General features: G+C 35.8%; 1 protein-coding gene across 7 annotated transcripts in view; it reads right to left on the bottom strand.

Annotated features, from left to right (window-relative positions):
* LOC139121642 (cytosolic carboxypeptidase 1-like) overlaps positions 1-22350 on the bottom strand; it is a 57652-nt gene that overhangs the window by 22418 nt on the left and 12884 nt on the right. For 5 of the 7 annotated variants that reach the window (XM_070686708.1, XM_070686713.1, XM_070686710.1 and 2 more), the window contains exons 1-9: positions 15307-15432; positions 14676-14794; positions 11411-11478; positions 10574-10778; positions 9738-9869; positions 4349-4442; positions 1551-1588; positions 1151-1297; positions 264-338 (exon numbers count right to left, since the gene is read on the bottom strand). In XM_070686708.1, coding sequence (XP_070542809.1) covers positions 264-338; positions 1151-1297; positions 1551-1588; positions 4349-4442; positions 9738-9869; positions 10574-10778; positions 11411-11478; positions 14676-14794; positions 15307-15347 — 919 coding nt within the window. In that variant the 5' untranslated portion in view covers positions 15348-15432. Of the gene's footprint in view, positions 1-263; positions 339-1150; positions 1298-1550; positions 1589-4348; positions 4443-9737; positions 9870-10573; positions 10779-11410; positions 11479-14675; positions 14795-15306; positions 15433-21983; positions 22133-22350 lie in introns of those variants that run through there. The other 2 variants (XM_070686712.1, XM_070686709.1) reach the window with 2 other exon arrangements.

Here is a 22350-nt window from a genome sequence, read left to right as displayed (position 1 = left end):
CAAACATAAATTAAAGGCTCATTTGTTTGCCGAGGCATATAACGTACATGGACTCAACCGCGCCTGTCTTTTTGATCGATTGATCTAATTTATCCCACAATGCTATTTCCATTCACACTGATCTACATCAACTGTTTTCCTGCCAGCTTTATCTGATGTTATTGGGTCAAGTTGGCTGAAAACCAATCTAGCATGACATGTCCAATATAGAGCAATCTGATGACTAAATCAAAGACTCTTATGAAACAAAAAACAAAACTTACCCTCTGTCATCTCCTGAGCAATTGCATAAAGTATCTTAGTGCCATCTGCTTGGATGAAGGCCCTTCTACCAGCCTCTGTAAAAATACACATTAAATATATTAGAAAAACACTGAGAACAATTTTCTTTTCTTTATTGTACAGATGCCGATAATTTGGAATCATCAAAATTGCAAAGATGTGGAACATTTGTAGCTGAATTATTGTACTGAGAGAATTTGAAGACACAAGGCGCAGTGCCATTCTGTGTGTGATGAGGGGTCGTGTTCTGAAATAGTCTGAGACAGTGTCTCGTGGCAAAGATTTCAATGATGGTCAAGAATTTCTCTTCTCTGATATCAAAACATGTAAAGGATGTCAGATACAGAATGTTTACATTGGTTTTGACATCAGTTTGCCTTGGTGAAGTATCGCCACCATTCAAAGGTGGATTTAAAAATAATTGTTATTTTGTTGTGTATTTCCTATTGGAAATTTACCGTCATTGGAAAGTATATTTCTGTCCACTTTTGCAATTCTTTAAAAGTGAACGATATACAGATATGTTCAAACCTTACATCGAAGGTTATTGTAAAATGGTTTGACAAAACTTTATAACCAATTTGTTAAAGGATATATGAATATTATCAGTTGTAAGTGATTTTATAAGAAGCACACAGACACCAGCTGTCCAGTTTCACGATGTGCTCAGTTTGATTTTCCAACAATCAGAATAATGAACACAAGCATAATCCTAATCTATTCCGGATTAACAATGGATATAAACCTGGCATTGATCAATTTTGACTCAACAATCGGTACAAAAGCCCGATACTCATCAATTCTGATTTAATGAGGGATGAAAAAAACCTAATACTGATAAATTTGGCTTCTCACGCGCAATACTCACTCAGTGACGTGATGTTCCTAATTACAATAAGAATGGACTTCCTCAAATTATAATGCCTATTCCTGGTATCAGAGCGGTGCCAATCAAACGCCATCGTCAAGAGGATTGTCATACCACCCTGGCCTATGGCACGTGCCGAATTACTCTCTGTAGAGAGAGAGAGAGAGAGAGAGAGAGAGACAATGAAAAAAAATTCCATGTTATTGAATGAATGGAGAAGGAAGTTAATATCCTGTATCAGATATGGCATTGAAATCGCTGCAAAAGGCAGCTGTGATTTTGAACAGACTATCACTTTCAAGAGTGTTGAATGAAATATCTTCTCACAGATACATCTGGATGTAACCATTATATTATGTCAGACACACAGAAGTACACTGAAAGATGCTGATGTACTTACTTGATTTGACTAACTGTGAAAGTGTATCTAGGGCTAATCTGAGAAATAACAAAAAAAATAGTGCTTGTTAAAGAAAGATATTCTGGATTGGCCTAAACATAGAAGTGAAATCATATTTTGGTAATTTGCAAACATGAAAGCATTTTCATTTTTAGAGAAATGTTTTTTTTTTTCTAATCCATGTTGGGGGTATATATGTCATCTTACTTATATGTTTTGTGCAATGAGACATGACACTCAAACAGCATTGGTCACCAGGTGAGCATAAGCACATTTTTCTGTCAAAAGCAATTTTTTTTTTGTCTAAAGGTCACCTGTAGTTTCTGCTCAGACTGACAGTTTTAACCTGTGAAAATTCAAAGTTACGCTGTTTCTTGTTCATGTAAATTTTGGACAATTCAACACTTGCTATCTTTGTGCAAACTTTGAATGAAATCAGTCTAGGCATGTGTAAATTATATCTCTTTTACAAACTGGCAGTCATATCAATGTGTATCATATGTATGCCATAGTGTGTTGTCCTTATACAAAGTTTGTGACAATTTGCCAAGCCATGTCTGAGAAACGTCTCCATATGGACATACACATGCACACATGCACAAAACCAATCCTGCCAATCCACGAGTCCCTGTGCTGGAGTTTGTCTAGCGGGGACTAACAATAGCAAAATCCATGTGGTTACTGTAATGTGCTTAGACTGGCAGCATTGTACATCTAGACTAAGTTGGAATCTGACAATAATAGATTTTGCATTATAATGGTGTTATAACTACATCATAGATCTGATTCCAAGAGGTAACACATGCAAGGTCGATGAACTGCTTTCATAACAACTTGAAGAGCTCATCGATAGCGAATGCAATGTATTAAATTTTACAAAAAATAGTGACAATGTCACTGGTCGCTCCCATATAGTTATCAAAACAAGCTAAAATCAAGCTAAAAGATTTTTTTATCACAAATAGAAACAATTCCCCCAATAAAATAAAATTATACAAATTTCACTAGAATTTGATCAAATCTTACTGACGTCACCCGTAAAAACCTCTACACTAAGTTTCAACTCAATCGGACGTGTGGTTTCAGAGTTTAAAAAAAATTTTGATCAAAAATGCAAAAAATAGCCAAAAAACGCAAATATGCAAATTTCACCACGATTTGCCCAGATTTGAGAAAGGTCACTCCTATGCACTTCCATACCAAGTTTCAAATCAATCAGACTTGTGGTTTCAGAGAAGAAGATTTTTTGACCAAAAATGGGAGAAAATTACAAAAAAATTCATGAAAAATAGCAAGTCCAAGATACTGACCCAAGATGTGCACTATCATTTCAGGTCAGCCCAAAGTACTTACATGCTAATTTTTCATCTAATCTGCTCAGTGGCTATTGAGATTTTCAATAAAATGTAAACTTGTAAACATATATACATATGGCTATGGGAGCTAACAAACGACCCAATGGTCGACAGAGCTCTGCTGTGTTATGAAGAGAGCAACGTTTTGTGACATATGTATTGATGAAGAAGGTTGAGATCTTTGATAGCTCATTTCAGGATGGCCTGACCTAAAATGGCAAAATTAGCTGCAAAAATACAAAATTGATGATTTCATCATAATTATGTATAAAAATGTATACCAAATATCAAAGCTATCACATGAGTAACTTTTGAGAAACAAATATTTTGACCCAAAACGGCAAAAACTGACCCAAAAATACAAAAATTGAAGATTTCATCAAATTTCACTATATCACACTAAGAGAACCCCAGGAACCTGTATACCAAATATCAAAGGCATCAGACAAGTAGTTTTTGAGAAACACATTTTTTGACCAAAAATGGCAAAAATTGCACCAAAAATACAAAATTGCAGATTTCATCATATATTCTGTATATCATATTTAGTTTATCTGTAGGAACCTGTATACCAAATATCAAAGCTGTCAGATGAGCGGTTTTGATGAAATAAATTTTTGACCAAAAATGACAAAAACATTCCTTAAAAATACAGATTTGCTTATTTCATCACAATTTGAACAAATCCAAGTTGGGCTATCCCTAGGGACCTGTATACCAAATATCAAAGCTGTCAGACAAGCGGTTTGATGAAATAAATTTTTGACCAAAAATGACAAAAAAATTCCTTAAAAATAGAGATTTGCATATTTCATCACAATTTGATAAAATCCAAGTTGGGTTATCCCTAGGGACCTGTATACCAAATATCAAAGCTGTCTGACCAGCGGTTATGAAGAAGGAGATTTTTTACCAAAAACGCCTTTTTTGGCACTAATTTGCATATTTTTGGCAATGACAACTTCATTTGAACAAAATCTCATCTACAGCCCATCATCCATGTACACACCAAATATCAAGATGAAATGTGCAGCGGTTTTGGAGTTTTTGATGTTGACGGACAGACATACAGACATACAGACATACAGACATTTTCCTAGCCTATAAGAATAGCTTCCATTGCCATATATACATATGGCTATGGGAGCTAAAAAGTGCAAGTTGGGGAATGATGCAGTTCAACCACACAAAAAAAACAATAAAAAACAAATAAAAACGTACACAGTAACAGTAAATTTGTCCTAAAGACATAAATAATGGCCCTCATGCTGTCATATTTGCAATTGTATTACTTTGCTCATATGTATTATTCATATTGTCTCAGTATCCCAAAAGGTAGATATGATACCATCTTGATGTATAAAATATAAATATGTTTGTCAAAAATATTGAACTTAATGGCTGAGGGCATTCTAAATATGTATAGTCTTTTTAACAACTCACTTGACGATATTGAGGTGTTTTCTGCCACAGACAGCGAGTATTCTAAACATGCAGCTTACAGCACCACCTTTACCCAGACATGAGGAATTGACAGCTGAGAGAGAGAGGGAGGAAAAAAAGAAATTAATCTGGTTATATTTTTAGTGCGTTTCTTTGGTTTCACACAAAGAGGGCATACGGAAAAACACACAGAGGATGTGAATCCTTATGCCGGTCGTTTCCTGTGAAAGGTAATACACACTCCGTTATGTCAAAATGCATAATACGGGCACATCCTGGATATGGCAGTATTAATAGCTTCTTAGCTGCTTATGTTGACTTCATCCATTAGTGACTTTTTCTGACTCAACCAAATGCTCTGAGTTCAAGGTTGTCTCAGGGTTTGATATCCTCATAGGCAGGGCAAGGTTTACTCTTGTTGTGGGATGAAAACAACAGGACTCTGTTTTCTTGCATATAGAAATATATACATGTCGAAATTTTGAACAGAAAAATTTCCCGCTATTGTTAAATATCAAATTAAACAATACTTTCTGCATTTATAGTGTTTGAGTTTTGTATGTATGTGTGTATAAATATATGTATAAATGTATGTACATAGTATGTATGTAGTATGTAGGGTATATATGTATGTATACACGTAGTATGTACGGTATGTATGTATGTATGTATGTATACATGTATGTAGTATGTATGTATGTATGTATGTTTGTATGTATATACATATGCATGTATGTATGTACATAAACATATACATATATACATGTGTATGTATGGCAATGTATCGGTATACATGTATATACTATACTAGTATATGACTTTGTAAGTTTGTGATACACAGGTGCATTTATGAATATCTTTCATATCCCTTTCAATCACCTCATCTTTTGTTCACTTTTTAATGCCATACCTTGTGATTTGATTATCAGAATGTATTGATTATATTTGGTTCACTATCTTGTATACGTGAACTAATCTTCCATATGACAGCCGTGACTCACTGAGAATTGAATGCAAATTTCATCCTTCAATGCAGCTGAAATCCAATTGTCTTTGTGAAAGCCTCTTAACTCTCCAGAGAGAAGTCTGGTTTCTGAGATCTATTTAAATTTGGCCCTACAAGAGCACATTATATCATAGGACTAATATTTCAGAAGCTATCAATTTTTGCTAACGATGAACGATATTTATCAGGTCAACATTTTGACACTTCGCATGACAAGTATCCTTTCTTGGCAATGTTTTCTCTGTATGGTAGTCAAGCAGTTAAATTGCTAGATAATGATTTGCAAGATGATAAATCTTTTTTTCCTATATTCATTATTTTTCCTGCAGAGTGGATAGCTCAGAGAGCCATATTTCATTCAAGGGAAAATCAGATCACCCATCTCTATTTAAATTTGTCTTTACATGAATATATCAAGGTTATCTTGGAAATTCACAATCTACGCCACTGTTGAACTTTTGGTCACCATATTAAACTTTTCGTCGCGGTATAATGTCTTGACGCACACTGACGCCTCAAGACAGAGTCGATTTGCGGTACTAAATGTCAGTGAAACATTGCCGATAGTGATGTCTGAATCAGGACTCAGGTCATTGCATCCTATCAGGACAATCATTGCCAGTCACAGTCACAGGGTCAGACTTCCTGAATGTTGCATTTAAATTTTTGAAAAAATTTATTTGACATTTTCAAGAATGAGAGGGACTAAGTATATGAACTTTTAAGGGAATTAATTGTGGGGAACCAAAACCACCTAATTATATATACATATACATATTATGATGGTGTGTTCTTGGAATCCTTTTTATAAAAGCTAAGAGTATCTTAAACAAGTGAAACATGGCTCTGAAGTGATTCTGAGAAATGTGAAGCTTTGGAAATAATATATCTGATTAGAATCACTGTTATCTGACCATTCTTGTGATGCTGTGAAATGTTACAAGCTGTGAAGGTTGCTGAGTTTATAGTAGGACCATGATAATTGATCTGTGACTGTCAGCCATATGAGCTAAGAGTTGCTACACTGTGTGAAGCAATCCGGATCCAATTGAGGTATTGAGATATGATAATAATATGATTTGATATGATAATACTTTCTGAAAACTGTTCAAATTTGATATTGGTTCGATGCACCTGTGCACTCTCAAACTCTTGGAATTTATTCAACTCTACTGAATTAGTGATCTCTGTTCATATTTCAAACATTTTAAATCTACAGTTCCTGAGTTTTCAGCTTTCAAAAAGTTTTGAAATTTCTTTAACATTTCAACATGTTATGTCTTCCATATCTTCACAAGACCAAGAAACTTACATATGAACTTGATCATTTATAATAACTCTGACTGTCACAAATGATATTATCTCATTTAATATGCAAAAACTAAACATAGATATCTCATTAATATGCAAAAAATAAACATTTGACCCTGATATTTGATGAATTTCAAAAAGTACTAAATGACATAATTGACAGGAGCTGTACATTGTTTCCACAATGTTGTTATTAAAGCCATAGAATAACAAGAGCAGTAACCAGTGAATCCAGTTACCAGAGAGATGTAATTTTTGTAAGCAGCAGCAGCAAATGTCACGCATGTGATGATATATTTAGTAACAACCTAAAAATCGTGATCAGTGCCATTTCCTCCAGGTTTTTCACTCCAACCTTTGGTAGGCCTAGCGACGTGGTGGACATCTCTTTGAAAAGCTCTCTTTTGATGTAATTTTGAGATTTTGCAGTGTGCGTAGCCTTTTTTTTGACAAGATGAAGAGTGACAATACCATTCTTAGTAAGGGGGATTTGATATCAAATCATTGACATATCAAAATTCAAAACCAAGTATGAGAAATTTGGGATTGGGAACTCAACAAGTTTTGTACTGAACAATCTAGCTGACAAGCTGCAAGCAAAATGAAGACTCTGATGTGTAGGCTGCCATAACACCACGGTTTATTCATATTTTTTTGAAAAAGTATTCTTTAAATTACACACTTCTTTGCACACAGGAAGCTACAAAATTGCTGCAACTGAAAGCGGAACCCTGGGCTGATGATAACTTTAATGGCAAGGCTGAATTTTAAAGTCACTTTGATGCCAGCATTGCTGAAATCTTCAAACAGTTGAGGTTCACTGTGGCTATTGAACGTCAATGCTGTTTTGATTTACTGGATACAATCGTCAGACGGTCTGAGTAGTAACTAACATTTTTGAATGTCATTTCAAAAATTTAAGTTTCAAATTACCATCATACAAAGTTGCTATACTCATGAAAAGTGTGCACATAAGGCCAAAAAAAAAAAATGAAATGTTTCTGGTCAGCGCGCGCGTCACTTGAACAACAGCGCGTCACCCTTTTTTTTCCTGGTTTGAGGCCGGCGGCTGTGGCAAACTAGTACATACTGATTACTATAACACCAAACCAAAACGGCTGAAGAGAAAGAAAATTCTTTAGGGCACATGATCAGTGACTGCATGAACAGTTTAAATGTTACTATATTGATAAAACTACAAAACTCAGTGTTATCCCCAGGCCATAGCGGTCCCGCTACGCTTTCGCCTCCCCCCCCCCCCCCCCCGCTAGCGCTACGCTTTGATTCTCCCCGCTACGCTTTAAAATATTCCCGCCATCTTTTAGTTCACACGCTCTGCGAAGCTACCAGCTGATGCATGCATTGTCTACACATAAGCGCTCACTGCAACTTTTAACCTGGTGAAAGAGTGGAAGTGTGAAGTATGGTATGCATCAGATAAGTTGTCCGGAAGTGTTGAGAGGAACGTTTAAAACAATAGAAGAATCGGCTGGGTGTTCACAAATTTTCATTCCAGAACGACTACTACGACCAACAAAGACAGTATACATCGCGGACAAGTGTTCACAGAGGTAGCGGTTGTAGCACTAGCAGGGCCTTTGATCACATTCCCATGCTTTGATCAACGAAATGAACCGCAAAAGAAACAAGAGTTGACTGGTGAGGTTGATTATGATTGTACAATGATGAGTTTTGTCTGAGTACGATCACGATCGCGATCGAGTTCACATTGCATAAATTTCAATATGGCGGCGGCCATGTTGGTCGACAGGTTTATAACGTGTTGACATTGATCCTGGCGTCGCGTGTGGTTCCACTCTGCAGACTCTGACACGTTCTCTGAAAGATTTTACACCTGATTTTCGAGGGATTCTAGTTGTACTTAGTTCATGTCTTGTGATCATCTTGGTGGTATTTTTAAAATCAAGAATCGAACGACGATGTTCAGTGGAAGTAGAAGTTATGCGGGGGGGGGGGGGGGGGGGGGGGGGGGGGGGGGGCGCTGGTTGAAATCTATCCCCGTGATGAAAAATTATTCGCGGTGTTTGTCGTTCAAAAATGATATAAAACTCAATTGCATTTGAATTGTGTAAAGCTTAAATTTGTGAATTTTCCTCTTTGTTGGCAAGTTTTGACAATTTATTAGCAATATAGGCCTATGTATTAATGAAACTCCAATCAGACGAACCATTCTTGCTCTCAAAGTTTCAATCTGAATCTTGTGTTTAATTGCAATTGTAATTACAATACTGTGATGATTTATTTAAGTGTAATAAAGAGTTTCCATGATGTTCAAACTGCACACTTGTGTGTTACCATTGCATTTTGTTGTGAGTGTACATGTATGTGTGGATGCATGTGCAAGCTTACATCCATATGCAAATATAAATTAATGATATGCAAATGATTATGCAAATAGCCGCTAAGGTTTGGCGCTTTAACTGACCCTGCTCGCTCCCTTGAGGAGGAGGGAAAAAAAAAAAAAAAAAAAAAAGCCGCGTCGCCGCACCATTTTTTAAAGAAAGGCCTGACCAGAAACATTTCTTTTTTTTTTTTTTGCCTAATAGATGGTAGTCGTATATGAGAAATGTACTATGATACAGAATTGAAATGATTCGTGTATTAATATTGCAGCATGAAAAATATGGCAACCATTGGCCAGCTGCATCAAAATTTTGACAATGTGTATATGCTCAGAGAAAATGCTACAACAGCAATATGATAAAATGACCTGAAAACATCGATACCGTACACATGATTTTTACTGACTAAACATGCTTTAATATACTATGCCGAGAAGGTGAAATAAGTGTATGTTAGCTTTTGGTTCAATATCCCTTTTTAACTGACTTGGCAGATGGGGAGGTGAGAGGCAGGATTCGAGATATATGATCTGATTAAGAGGAAGTGAGAATATATTTGGATGATATTCCGTCAATAAACTGCAAAATGACACTCCTTGAGGCTTCAAGCCAAGATTTATCAGTCAATGTACCACATAATATTACAATCGAACAACGACTCTCCTAATCTGAGCTAAAAAAAATCGAAAGCAACAAAAAATATACTCACCATTGGCAACATAGATTTTGAGCACTTGTAGGCAAGGCAACAATACTTTGAAATTATTTGCATTATTTCTGACCAGTGACAGTGTAATTGGCAATGCACCACTGAGTCTGGCCTTCACTCCAAACTTACGATCTGTAAAAAATAGAAAAGACACAATCATTTGATATTTCCCTGACAGTTTCTGTCAACAAAGAAATAAAATATTTAACCTCTTTTCCTCTAGTGTTAGTTCTTTTGAACCGTGATGAATGAAAATTTAAAAGTATCACAATACTTGATGAAGGAACAGAGTTTCTGTCTTTGGAACTTTATACAAGTGATTTTGTTTTTCTCAGAAGTGTAACTCGTTATAAAGCAACGTTTTAACAACAAGAAATCCTGGAAGACATGGTGCCCTCTGCTTATCGCATTAAAAACGTAGCGGAAGGGAATTCCATACGATGCAGCTCTGTTCACAAGGAAAGCATTAAACTGACTCTGAAAAAGCTATAAGTACAGAGCACTTCAGTATTAATGTATAAATATATTGATGTCTAATGTCTGTATAACTAAAACTTTTCAGAGCTTGTTTTGACTTACTAGCTTTTAATTTTATCTACATGTATCTATATGTCTATACCAAAACTTGTATTATAGGTACATGTAGGTGAATAGATTGATCTAGATATCGATAGATTGATAGATGGGGAGAGAGAGAGAGAGAGAGAGAGAGAGAGAGAGAGAGAGAGAGAGAGAGAGAGAGAGAGAAAGAGAGAGAGGGGAGGGAGGGAGATGGGTACAGAGATGTGGTTGATAGCAAATAACAATGTCTGTGTGTCTCTATGTGTGTGACTTACCTTTGGAGCCTATTTTGGCAAGTATTGTGTGAATACCCACGATGAGTTCATCACAGGGAGTCTGTTCCCTATTTGCAGTGATCAAAGCCGTCAGGACAACCTGAGTAGCTCCTCTGGACACAAAAGCCGTCGAACGTTTCCCCGATAGCAATATGTCGATCAGAGTGTAGGTTATGTTCAGGGAGGTCTGGCTGTCTGTTGAACTCTGAAAATAACATAGGGGGAGACATTTGTGATTCTGTGATGTTCAATATTGTAAGTAAATTATATCTATAATTTATCTCTGATACAGTGAGTTCAGCAGATATTAGTTGTTTGACTGTAAGCTAACAATCATCCCTGGCATAGCATCACATTGTTGAGATCAATCAATCCTGACCCCATTTCTTCACAACTACTCGATATGAGAATTGCAGATATTATGGTGCCCAATAATAGACTTGCTATACATCAAACCAGTTATTATGAAATGAATTGCAGCATTAATGTAATGGGATATGGCACAGTGTTTGACCTGGGGAAATCAACTCTCTATTGAAATTCCCAGTGCATAGTTAGAAATGCTCTAGGATACCATATTTTTTTAAAAATTCCCCTGAAATCCTGAAGCATAAGGAGTGTTATTCATGTACAAGTACCGGCATCACGACACTTCATGACTGTTAGTGTGTTTTTATGTCTACGTCACTTACTGACAAGATTCATGTCTCTAGTTTGACATTCAGGTCTTCACGTCATTCTACTTTTCTTACACAGGAAAGTCATTTTATGTCTGACGGTGTCAAACTGACTCAACATGTATGACAAATACTGCGCGATGATAATGCAAATACCTACCTCAAGACCTGACAGCAGGATTTCCAACCCGCTAGTACTTTTGGACATAACATCTTTCCGTATTTTATCTAGTTTGTGAAAGAAAGAAAAAAGATCATTTACTAAAACCAAGCTTAAAAATGTACTAGTGCAGGTACAACCAGACCACGGAATCTTGGAAAATAAACACCATATGGACATGCATTTCAAATTTCATCTCCGTCGGATGGGTTGAGGGTTTCAGAAACACTTACAATCAAGAAAGCTGACATGCTTGGATGGTGTAGCCTATTTCACAATCATCTGCTCCTTTGTTCTCAACAATGGATTCTCAGCGATTGACATTTTTCTTACCTTTGATATTAAATTCAACACATCTGTATCAGATATACTGTATTTGAACCGTTAACGTTAATGTTAATTGTTATGGTGTGAGAATTTAAGAAGGCCACAGGTTTTTTCTTGTCTAGCAACTGATGTATGGAGATGTAACAGTCGTGATTAATTGTGAAGCGAGAAGATTTGTGGAAGTGAATTAATTAAATTGGTTGGGACGGTTGGTTTTATCCTGAGACCAGGAAGTGCTCACACTGGGTAATTTATAGAGATAAACAAAGATACATGTATGGATATTAAAGTAACGAAAGCCCGGGATATATCGGATATTGAAGTCAGACTTGAAAGAAGTGACATTTTCCTGTGAGAATAATTTGATGGCGTCATGGCTCTACAGTACCTGCAGCTGCAATGGTCTGAAAGAAATTTGTAATGTTTTGCCATATCTACTACAATTATTATATCCTTTAATAAATTTCTTTCAGACTTCAACATATCTACTACAAAATAGCCAGCAAACAGACTGTGACAAAAGTCACTCTACCATTTGAAATCATGTTAATTCCCTTCTGTATAAATTAAGATACATTCCATACAATATTATCATGCCTTGGTGAACAGTAGGCTATTAAAAGACCTACCAAAGTGAAACATTTGGCATCTTGCCAAAGGGTTCCTCCAACAACAAGAAATACATATGAAATTATGAAAACAAATAATGTAATTTTCAAGATAATAGTCTTTAAAACTGAAGCAGATTCGTGAATCATGACAAGAAGATATGATTTTTTTAATGAACTTGGCACAATATTGTCATATGTTAATATTAATTTTGTTATAGTTACTGTAGTGTACTTACATTACAAATTTTGTGTTCAGCAATTATGCACACTGATTTGTAGATCAGGTCCAGACATGAAATTATATCTTTTTTAAATTCTGAGCTTTAGTAAGGTAGATTTGTTTACATATACTTTTTTGTTTTTGAAGTCAGGCTATTTCTGATGACATGCTAGGGATTGCTGGGCAGAACCACATTCATATGAACTGTCAGAACACAACAGGACTATCAGCTCCACCCACTTCCCTTCAGCATTCTGTATGAAAAACCTACACCATCTACATATCCTTGAAATAGGCTACACAGGTACAGCTCTGTATTTAATCATGGGCACTATGAGGGGGATATTAAACACACTTTGATATGCAGGACTTCAGATAATGGGTCCAGGGTGTGGTGTCTAAGTGGGGAAAAGGGTCCATGTAATACGTAGTATGGACATCAAAAGTGGAAATCCCTTGAGATAAGAGTGGCACTGCATGCTATGTACATGCACACACTGATAAAGATGACTTGTTTTTACCTAGGTTGTCATTTGGCTCTTCTGTCTCACAAACAAATAAAAAAGCATTTCAAAACAATAGAGGAAAATTAATTATAGCATGAAATATACACATAGGAAGATAAAAACAAAACTACAATAAACAATGACACCACTCTGGTAAATTCACTGTTTTGAATAAGACCAATTAAGTTCACCCATTCATGTTTTTTTTCACTTACTTTTTCACAGATTATTCATTAGACAATTATCAGTGAAAGACAAAAGAATATCATAAAGCTATTTACATAAAGTGAATGATAGGGTATCCTGGAGTTAACTATGGTGATTGCCTGTGCCCAAAGTACTTTGACACTTGCTTCCACACTTGTTTCACAAATGTACCAGCAAAATTTATGAGATGTCACAATATTTGTGGGTATTAATTGTCAGCCAGAATGGGTGGGCTGATGACGTGTTGTACAGTTAAAATGTAACAACAATACAGCAATGCGGCTTTCAAATTTGATCAAAGCATTGTCACATATGGTGCATTGAGAGTATTAAAAGTGAATGGTAGAACAAAATATACATAAAACTATGTTAAGAAAGCAAGTCAGTTGCAGGTAATAGATGAAAAAACAATATATGAAACATATTGAATGAAATATGAAGACCTCCAAATTACTACTAGGACATAAAGAATTTCACTTCTTTTTTGTATATGGACCACCAACCAGGCAAACGTACTATATCAGGGCTTCCGGCAGCTCCACAGAAATCACATGTGTTGCCACCAACGCCATTGTGTGAAATGTAAGGTATTAAACAATATGCGGAATCTCTGGCCAAAACGGCAAACAAGAGTATCAACATAGATAGTGCTTTTTGATGTTCGCTGTCCTGGGTTTGGAATTCCAGTCAGGTTTTAAAATCGACATGCGCCTAATTTTAAAGCAATTATTGTGTTCAATTGTAACAAAACGATAAGACCACATCTGTGGCAGTTATCTAAAAATAGCCGATTACACGCAGAAGGGTAGTGGTATCTAAGGTCAAAGAGGAGGCAACACAACAAGCTTGGTTGGAGAATGCATTCCTTTGTAGTAGAATTTGAATTCATATATCCACTTGTAAGCATCCTGTTTGTTGCAAGCATTTCATTTTATAAAATACCAATGGTCTGTCTCAATGAGTGTGATGGAAATTTCACAAAAATAGGATTTGGAAGGCAGATTGTAAATGCCTATGTTGTCTGATATGATATCTGTTGACATTCAAGTGAAATATTTTGTGGTCAGCTTTGGATTCAGACCGTCACAATTCAGTGGTTTTCGTTCTTTCTGACGACTACCAGAAGCATATTAGAGATTTTGTTGGCTACCAAAAAAACTTAAAACCTTTGCTATTGTGTTAGCCTTATCATGTTCGGCAGCCAGGCTTGTTGACACGGCTGCTGTGTTTGGATTGGAAATGAAATCCTGAAGTCTGACCTCCGGTGACCTCAGGCGTTTGTCAGGACATGACGGTGGCCACTGGAAACTCTGACACCAGTCCTACGCCAGTCTCTTTTTCATGGGTGACATGTTTCCAGGTGACTGGTCACAATGACGGAAACACTTGCTTACCTTGTGTGTTGACGAAGTGTTGGAGTCTGGCGGTGATAGACCGTAACTGTTCGATGTCATCTGGGTTTGAAGACCCACTCAATCGATCTAAGCTCTGCAACAGGGTACCCAGCCTTGACCTGAAAATATCAAGTTGACCCTGTCAATTATCTATACAGGAGATCTACTTAAAAAAAGTGCCTCCGTTCAAAATGTTCTATCTGCTAAACTTATTTCTAAAACGGAATCAAAATACCAACTACAATGCTTCATTTAAACTAGAAACTTCTGTTTTTTTCACTTGATGGCAAACACATAAAATTGGAGCATGTCAATCGGAAACAGGTAAATCCCAGCCCCTGAAAGGCTAACTTTGTAAGTTGCCAACACATATTTTCATTGCCATAACACAGCAACTATCACACAAATTTCAATAAAAAAAATTATTGAATTATTAAGGATAACTTTCACTTGAAACATGCCTGATCAATAAATTTCAAGTAGTTGACAGAAGAAATGTGAGTGTCACTGTCAGTATTAACACTTTTTAGAGTATCAATCAAATACAACACTCAACAGTTACAAAGAAATGTACAGCTGACATTTTCAAACCATCAACAACTCATGGGAGAAAGACAATTAGACGCCTGACCTTGGGTCATCTGTTTCTTCACACAATTCAACAGAGGCCATGCTTGAGTCTACTACCTTTTCATAAAACCAACTGTGCACTGCACACTTTAGTGCTCTCTGCTGTGCACTATCATACTAATTTGAATATCCTGTGGTCACTGTGAACTCTGACCTGGATTAAACCATTTGAAAAGAGAGGGTGCAGCTGTATTGGCATCCATGCTCACCAGTATAAACAAGGCCTTGGTTACAAGTCCCCCGCTGTCAAACGCACGCGCACTACGGCTAAGTTATTTCCAAAAGAAGGAATGCTTGTCCTGAGTGATTGCACCTTTACTATGATATTAAATGTGACCACTTGACATCACTTTATTTCATTCCACAGCATTAAACCAGGCAGCTAACATGACCTTGGTGCGTTTTGAGTGAAGATAAATAGAGCTTGTAGGCAGTGAGGCTCTCTGTGGCATTGAAATTGCGACTGTGTAACATGTAGATGTGCACAGAAAATAAACACTCTGATTGTGTAGGCATTCACACATTCAAGGACGTCAGTATCTCTGCTTGTCAAGAAGGACATTCACTTAATATGTATTCTAGACCTGGGGAAGGTTAGAAGGCAATTAACCAATAAATCTTCCTTTTTTTTGATAACTGTATAATTTCAGAAAAACTGTGTCACCTCTTTATTATACATGTCTCTGATATTGTGAATTTGTTTATATATTTATTTTCATCATTGTTACAAGAAGATCCCATAGAGACAGAACACTGTCTCATTGCTTGATACATGACTCATCAACTAGACAATATCGCCTGAACATTCTTAGAGCAGAGTATTAAAATTATAATCTCATCAGAAATCCTAGTGACGATGCAATAGACAACCAGTATATTTTATGTCAATATCATTTTATTATTCATTTTTTTAATAGAAAGGGTTACCCTGGCTGCAGGGTATCAATTAATAACTGCTGGTATGCGATGATGCTTGAAATTTTCATAGATCCAACCCCTTTTATCCCCATTCACCCATGTAGAGGTCCAACTTTGGAATAGAAAACGATGGGATTGGGACAAACCATGGTGGGGATAGCTGTATCAGAATACTATGAACAAATCACTGATACCCTGTGATGGACACAGATACACTTGAGCATGTATACATGTACATGTCGATACACACACATAGTGTATGCCTATCCCTAACGCATCAAAATGATTCACAGTTTGAACTTGAATTTGAAATTAAATTCAAAGATTTTAGTATTTACACTACAGTAATATTGTAAGTCAGGAAGGTAGGAATCTAATTCATATAAGTATTATATTGTTTGAAAAAACACAAGCTCTTTGCCATGTCCTTCATTTTTTTCAGGATGGCAAATTTATAAGTTTTGGTGAAAAGTTTGCTCTAAACCATTCAGAAAAAAATTTCAGTGATCAGTTGTTAGCTTACTTTAAAATGAAACTTAGAAAACAATGACACAATGTGAATTTCTTAGTAATAGTTTCAAATACTCTTTGATGGGGAACACATTTCATAACAGAATTTGGTTTTCATTTTATATTACAGATTTCAAATATATCAAGGGAATAAAATAATACCGGCACAGTGTTACACCTAGAAACCAGGATTAGAAGTTGATGCCATGGTCAGATTCTACTGTGATGACTAACAAATCATTGTTTAAAATACAATACACAAAATTTTGATGAATAAATTTGACACTGTGAAAACCTATGAAAAAGTACAGAAAAATTGAACAAATTCAAACATCAACATATTTTCAAGGTCATTATTTGTACACGAGTAAATTATCAGGGATGTAGAAAATTTTGGTCACAGGTGGCAAAAATAAAAGTACAGGCGGTTACAAGCAGTGTACTTGCACATAAATCTGTGCAAAATGTCCAGCTTTTTTACTAACACTAAGTTTTCACAGCGGGCAAATTGTAGCTGACAGCCGGTTGTTTTTACCGGCTGCCAGCTATTTTCTACATTCCTCTGAGTTGCATTAAAATCCAATAACCTGCATGTAGCTTTACAAAACGATACTTGCTTTCAAAATGGGTCGAGAACCTTATTAATCAAACCTGAATGAGTCTTATCATGATTAATATTGGATCAATAGAAAAGGTCACTAAATTTACTGGTAGCACGCACATATAAGCTGGTTAATTACCTGTTTCATTAAAACAGGAATTTGACTAGATTTGTATTGACTATTGTGTGAGAAGGGAAGTCATCAGCATCATCAATTAGATGAGCACAGATAGGACAAAACTGGCCATTAAAACTCTAACTGCGAGTAATTTTTTTTGTCAACATGATCGGATGATACTGAAATGAATACAAGTTCCTTCATCAACATACAATCTGGCCTGCTGTGAGTATTGCGAAGGTATACCACACTACATTGAAGTGTATGTACTAACGGACAAGTACTGGATCATCTAGTATAGGTGGAAACGTAGTGTTTCTGCTGAGTTCCATGGGATCCTAGCAATTTGGCTGAAAAGATTAAAATTTCCTAGCCAAGCTACAACTTCAATTACCAACAACCTGCAATTCACTGTAATAGCCTTGTGGATCTTGTGGTAAACTTAAAAACAAATATTTGTTCCGATTTTCGTCAATTTTTTTCAAATTTTTAGTTTTAATCTCTTTCTGCTCTAAGTCATGGTAGATTTGCAAATTGTAATTGCACAAAGTCTGACCAAAATTTTTCCAGTCTGTGTGAAGGCAATGTATGGCCCTACGGTGGCAGAATCATGAACATAGCATCAGTAATTTGGCTTATCTGGGAAATATCTCCTTGACATACTCAATTTTTAGACACATACCACAATTTGGCAAGTTGACTGCCAAAGCACCTTTGAAGTCTCCAAAAATTTCTTCTTTATTTCACTGATCAAATGACAAAGAATCAATAGCATAATTACATTGAGTTTTTCTGATTCTTGGATGAACTTTCACTATAATGCAATTACATCACAAGTGATTGAACACTTCTGTGCAATCTGGCCATAGAGGGCGATGTTTCAAGAAAAAATTAATACCTGGAAATTCGTGCATTCTAGTCTTTTCCACAGTGAATACAAATTTTTCGAAAAAGTTGAGCATACCATGAGTTTCACAGAAAGACAAGTGATCATAAAAAACAAGTATGATGAAATGTGCTTAGTTTTGTTGCTGTTTATTGTTTATGTTTTATCTGCATAGCCATGTTTACAATAAATTAAACAAAAAACACATGTTTGATTTTTAGCATATAAAAAAAACATAGGGCCAAAGTCCCTGAAGCTACTGTAGACATGGATACAAAATAAAGTATTTCCTGACTGTGTGAAATTATCTCACTAAGATCATCCTAGGGACCTGTAAAACAAATATTAAAGCTGTCTGACCAGCAGTTTTTAAAAAACAAGCGACCCAACAGTTGACAGAGGTCTGCTATGCTATGTAGAGAATAACCTTTTGTGACACATGTATTGATGAAGAAGGTGGATATCTTTGATAGCTCATTTCAGGATGGCCTGACCTAAAATGGCAAAATTAGCTGCAAAAATACAAAATTGATGATTTCATCATAATTTCAATATATTACATTAAGATAAAGCCTAGGAACCTGTATACCAAATATCAAAGCTATCAGATGAGAAACTTTTGAGAAAGAAATATTTTGACCAAAAATGACAAAAATTGACCCAAAAATACAAACATTGAAGATTTCATCAAATTTCAGTATATCACACTAAGACAAACCCTAAGAACCTGTATACCAAATATCAAAGGTATCACACAAGTAGTTTTTGAGATACATATCTTTTGACCAAAAATGGCAAAAATTGCACCAAAAATACAAAATTGCAGATTTCATCATATATTCAATATATCATATTTAGTTCATCTGTAGGAACCTGTATACCAAATATCAAAGCTGTCAGACGAGCGGTTTTGATGAAATAAATTTTTGACCAAAAATGACAAAAAATTCCTTAAAAATACAGATTTGCATATTTCATCACAATTTGAACAAATCTAAGTTGGGTTATCCCTAGGGATCTGTATACCAAATAACAAAGCTGTCTGACCAGCGGTTATGAAGAAGAAGATTTTTTACCAAAAATGCCTTTTTTGATGCTAATTTGCATATTTTCAATAATATCAAAAAATTAAGAAAAACAGGTTGTCAAAATCATATTTTTCATCTACACAACAAACATCAAATCAGTAAGTACTGCGGTTCTCAAGATATTTGAGTGGACGGACGCCTCACAAACGGATACATACATACATACAGACTGATGCCGGATGCCGGACGGATACCCATCCCAATAGCTTCTATAGACTATAGTCTATAGTAGCTAAAAACTAGTCCATGTACATGTACCAGTACATCATTTAGAATTAATTTGGGCTTCAAGCTACACATGTATTGGCAAAGATTGGCATGCTGTCCTCTTGACTCATAGCTTGGTGACTTACCTTTTTCATTACTCACAAAATTTGAAACCTGTCCCCTAGACCCTAACAAGTATAATGTTACCTTTGCTTGCATGTCAAAATAGCACATCAATAGAGGAGAATTCCTTACCACAGAGTAATAAAAACTACTAATTTTGTGGCAATTACTGGGAAGGAGGTCAAAATATAATTGTTTGGTCTCTGCATCCCAATGCGATTCAAAGTAATAACATGAATATAAAGCTCTCCCCAGGGTACCCAGAGCTGGCAATTACAAGTCTGCATAAAACCAGCAATATCAATTTAACAAAACCCCATTAATTTTGCACATGCAGGTATAGATGATATCATATGACAAAAATGCATTACCAAGCAGTCTTAATGATTTAAACCTAAATATGTTTACTTGCATTTGTTGTGGAATACAAAATGACAAGTTTATTCCTGTCTCTTTTCACCCAGTGTCAACGGACAGTGTAATGGAAACAGGTTTTGATGTTGCTTCATATTGTCTGTATTCTGATTCATCTCATCTTTTGTTTTCTACAATAAGCACAAGTTCTTTGGGCTACATCACATGTAACATAAAGTTTAACCTAACATATTTCGATACAAGACACACAGTGTAGCTGACAGACTTCAAACTTGATATCAGCAATAATTTTGATAATATTTCCTTCCTCTTGTTCTCTATCTAATCCCTCATTCCTGTCATTTTATAACATCCATCAAATTTGATCCTGGAAAACAGATAGAAATTATTGTCCCTAGAAATATTTAATATGGTAAAATATTTCCTCCATGTTTAATGTACAAACACAGCACACATTATGCTAAATGTATGTATCTCAACAACAGTTAGGAATGGATAGAAACCCCTGGAGGCATTATTTTAAGAAGTGATGGATTCAATTAGCTGATGTTTGATGGCATGATTTCAATAATAGCTATCTCTAGGAAGAATCAGAAAAAAATTGATGAGGACCAAGTTAAGACCTGGATAGCCTTCATAATGTTTTCCCACTAACAAGCCTACCTTCTTATTGACCATCTATATTTAGATTGAGGGCTATTAGTTCAGTGCAGTCATACAAAGCCGAGTATGTTGAGCACCAAGCTATGAATGTTAACCAGCTAAGAATCTGTACAGAAACTGTATACAACCGTACATGTTGCATTGGTGGTCACATGCTATCTTTAAAATATCAACATTTAAAGATTATGCATACACACATATATATATATAGAACTCAATAATTCCTCCAACACACACCCATGGCACGTTGGTTTTTCATCTTCAGTACATGTACTAATCATAATTTACCTCTTCAAACACAAGTTGTGGTTCTTTCTTTCCCTATAAGCTACAGCTGGCTCAAGTGGAAACATAGGCTAAAGTATGTGCATGTTCAGAACACTTAAAAATATTAACTTCAGTTTCGCTACTAACTTCAACTTCAACAATTTATTTTCATAGAGGGTCAAATAAATAAATAAATAAATACATAAATTGATTAATTAATAATGTCATGACAAAAACTGCTCATGCAAATGATTACCATATATTTTGAAATATTTTCGGAAAAAAGTATGTCCTAAATTTCAACTTATACTGTTTTCACAGAAATAAAGGCAGTTCAGATTGGTGGAGTCAATATTAAGTCCAATAATTTGAGCATAAAGTTGTGTACTTGACATAGAGAATTCTTGTTAAATTGGCCAATCACAGTGTCTGTAACATACTGCACATGAGGTCATTACACCTAGACGTTGCTTGGTAGCAAGTGAGTGTTTGACATCAGTCTATGAATGTGACTGTAACAGGGTTCAACAATCTGCAGTTAATCCTTCAGTAAACAAAACCAGGCATAATATATGCATTAATGTTTTTACTCAGCTCAAATACAGTGGCAAAAACCTAACTAGAGTATTGTCAAACCCAGGCAACCAGAGTGGACTGTGCATAAACAGAATAACGGTCAATTGTAAATGTTATTATGCAACACTAATGAAGCATAGGTTCGTTTCATTACGGCATGAGCAACTTATTTTTTGTCCATTGTGCATACTATCAATAGCTTGAGTTCATCAAGCAAGCCAATCAAATCAACAGACCATAGTTATCAGTAAATCAACAGGTGGAAAAGACACATTTTATACAGAAGAGATACATCAAATCCTACCGGAAAATAGTCCACACGAATGTATATTCAAGTTCAACTTACCATTTTTGGTGAGACATTGATCGGCTGATTAAACCCTGTGGCTGGGCTGGATAAGGTTCTCACGTCAACCCACTTAATGTACTCAATGCATGGTAGAGTACACTGAGTAGTGAACTGAACAGCTCAGAAAGCCCTTGGAAATACAGCAGTGCCACAAATCACTCAGTTTAGAATGAATCTACCTTTTTGATGGTGATTAAACACCGTCAGACTCCATAAAACAGTCAAGATAACCCCGTGAATGGAGTTTGATACCGTCCTAATATACAGGTAACCCCAATCAGCTGTAAATTTTTGTGCCATTCAGGGTGTTCTAGGGAGAGCGCCGGAATCTAGTCCTGTGCTCACGATGCACAGTCCCAAAAGA

Source organism: Ptychodera flava, chromosome 21, assembly GCF_041260155.1.
Source record: "Ptychodera flava strain L36383 chromosome 21, AS_Pfla_20210202, whole genome shotgun sequence".
NCBI classification, from domain to species: Eukaryota; Metazoa; Hemichordata; class Enteropneusta; family Ptychoderidae; genus Ptychodera; species Ptychodera flava.
Note: the sequence above shows the minus strand (reverse complement) of the source record. Positions and strands in the feature narration are given on the sequence as shown.